This window comes from Rhineura floridana, chromosome 1 (genome assembly GCF_030035675.1).
Source record: "Rhineura floridana isolate rRhiFlo1 chromosome 1, rRhiFlo1.hap2, whole genome shotgun sequence".
NCBI classification, from domain to species: Eukaryota; Metazoa; Chordata; class Lepidosauria; order Squamata; family Rhineuridae; genus Rhineura; species Rhineura floridana.
In genome coordinates this window covers 24,836,537-24,838,396 of record NC_084480.1, presented here as the reverse complement: position 1 = coordinate 24,838,396, position 1,860 = coordinate 24,836,537, and the positions used below count along the sequence as shown (strand labels likewise).

At 59.1% G+C, this 1,860-nt stretch overlaps 1 protein-coding gene across 1 annotated transcript; it reads right to left on the bottom strand.

Moving 5' to 3' along the window:
* Nucleotides 1–259: 259 nt before the first annotated feature.
* On the bottom strand, nt 260–1,612 carry RXFP3 (relaxin family peptide receptor 3). The gene has a single exon (XM_061608377.1). The coding sequence runs from the start codon at nt 1,610–1,612 to the stop codon at nt 260–262; it is 1,353 nt and encodes a 450-aa protein (XP_061464361.1).
* Nucleotides 1,613–1,860: the final 248 nt, after the last annotated feature.

Here is a 1,860-nt window from a genome sequence, read left to right as displayed (position 1 = left end):
ACCAAAGAGAGCTGCTGCCTGTCAGTGCAGACAATACTGGACTGGATGGACCAATGCGTCTGGTTGGTATATGCTCCTATTCCTTGGATGATCGAACAATCCTATATACATTTTCCTTTCTTCTCTGGAATGGAACCATTCAAGGAAAATAGTCCCACAGGCATTGTCCTGCTCTCCCTCCCAGGTACCCTCAATCAAAGATCCTGACCCGGGGATAGGGAAGAGTCACAGTCTCCCTCAGTGCCAAAGCCCCTTAGACTTAACAGTGGAGTTCAGGCAAGGTGCTGGTGGGCAAGATGTCAGAGCAGTTAGTGTAGACCACCACCCCGGGGGGATAGGAGATGATGCCAGGCAGGGCTATTGCTCCAGGAGGAGCGGCAGGGCCAGCAGGACCAACCACCGGGTCAATGGGCACCAGGGTCTGCAGTGCTTGCTCCTCCTGCTCTGGCTTGGTGGTGGCCGTGAAGGGGCGCATGGCGGTGAGCGAGGGCGAGGTGATCCTCCACAGCAACTTCTTGAGAGCCTTGCGGAATTCCCTGCGCATGAGGCAGTAGAAGATGGGATTGAGGCAGCTGTTGGAGTGCGCCAGGCAGATGCTGATGGGGAAAAGGTAGACCTGAGAGAGGAAGTAGGCATCGCTGAAGTGCAGCACGTTGAGCTTGATGAGGATGCCCCAGGTGGTCAGCGCCTGGTTGGGAAGCCAGCAGAGGAAGAAGGACAGCACTACAATTGTCACTGATTTGGTCACCTGGGACCGGCGCCTAGTGCTGGGCCCACAGGAGCTGGTGCCCATGTGTCTGTCACTGATGAAGCGCACCAACAACAGGTAGCAAAGGGTGATGGTGCCCAGTGGCAACACAAAGCCCAGCAGCACCTTCTGGGCATGGTACAGTCCCAGCCAGAACTGGGTATTCTTCCCTTGGCTGTCCGGGATCTTGACCAGGCAGAATTCCTCCTCTGAGTAGATAGTGGAGGTGGTGGAGAAGATGCCGGTGGGCAGAGAAGCAAGGATGGCCACCAGCCAGATGAGGACACACAGCCACTTGGCGAAGGTGCAGTCCCCGCCAAGCCCCAGCTGCCTTTTGCTCTTCAGGGCAGAGGCCACCGAGTGATAGCGGGCAACACTCATGGCCGTGAGGAAGAAGACGCTGGCGTACATGCTCATGGCCGTCACGTAGGAGAGGACCTTGCACATGGCCTTGCCAAAGAGCCAGGTGAAATCCAGAGCATTCTCCACCGCCCAGAAGGGCAAAGTCAGCACAAACTGGAAGTCAGTCACCGCCAGGCAGGTCACGAAGAGGTTGATGGAGGACTTGTTCCAACCTTGCTTGCTTTTCATCAGATAGAGCACCAGCAGGTTGCCTACCAGACCCAGGGCGCAGACCACCGAGTAGATGATGGAGATGAAGACCCGCAGGACCAGGGAGCCGCTCCCGTCCGCCCTCTCCAGGCTGATGAGGCTCCTCAGGAGCTCCTGCAGGGACTCGTTGGTCCCGTTGCCGAGGAGCCTTTCCTCCAGGGAGCCGGGGAAGGGACCCCGCGAGGCTCCCGGCTCGGCTTCTTTCATGCCGGCTGCTAGCGAGCAGTAGCTGTATTCGCAGAGGGCCTCCATCCCATGGCAGAGCGAAGCCTTGGTCCCTCGCCGCCCCTTACCAAGCTGCCCCGACGGCAAAAGAGGGCTCTTCCCACGCGCTGGCGTCCAGGCGCAGGCTTTCCCGCGATCGCTGCTGGCAAGCGGGCACCGGCTGCAAAAGTCTTCCCTGGGAAGGAATCTGGGGAGAACTTTTCGAAGGGGCGGCGGCGGGGAGGGGGTCTTCCTTCTGGAGCCAATGGCCAAGGCACCTGGGCGGACTGGGGGCG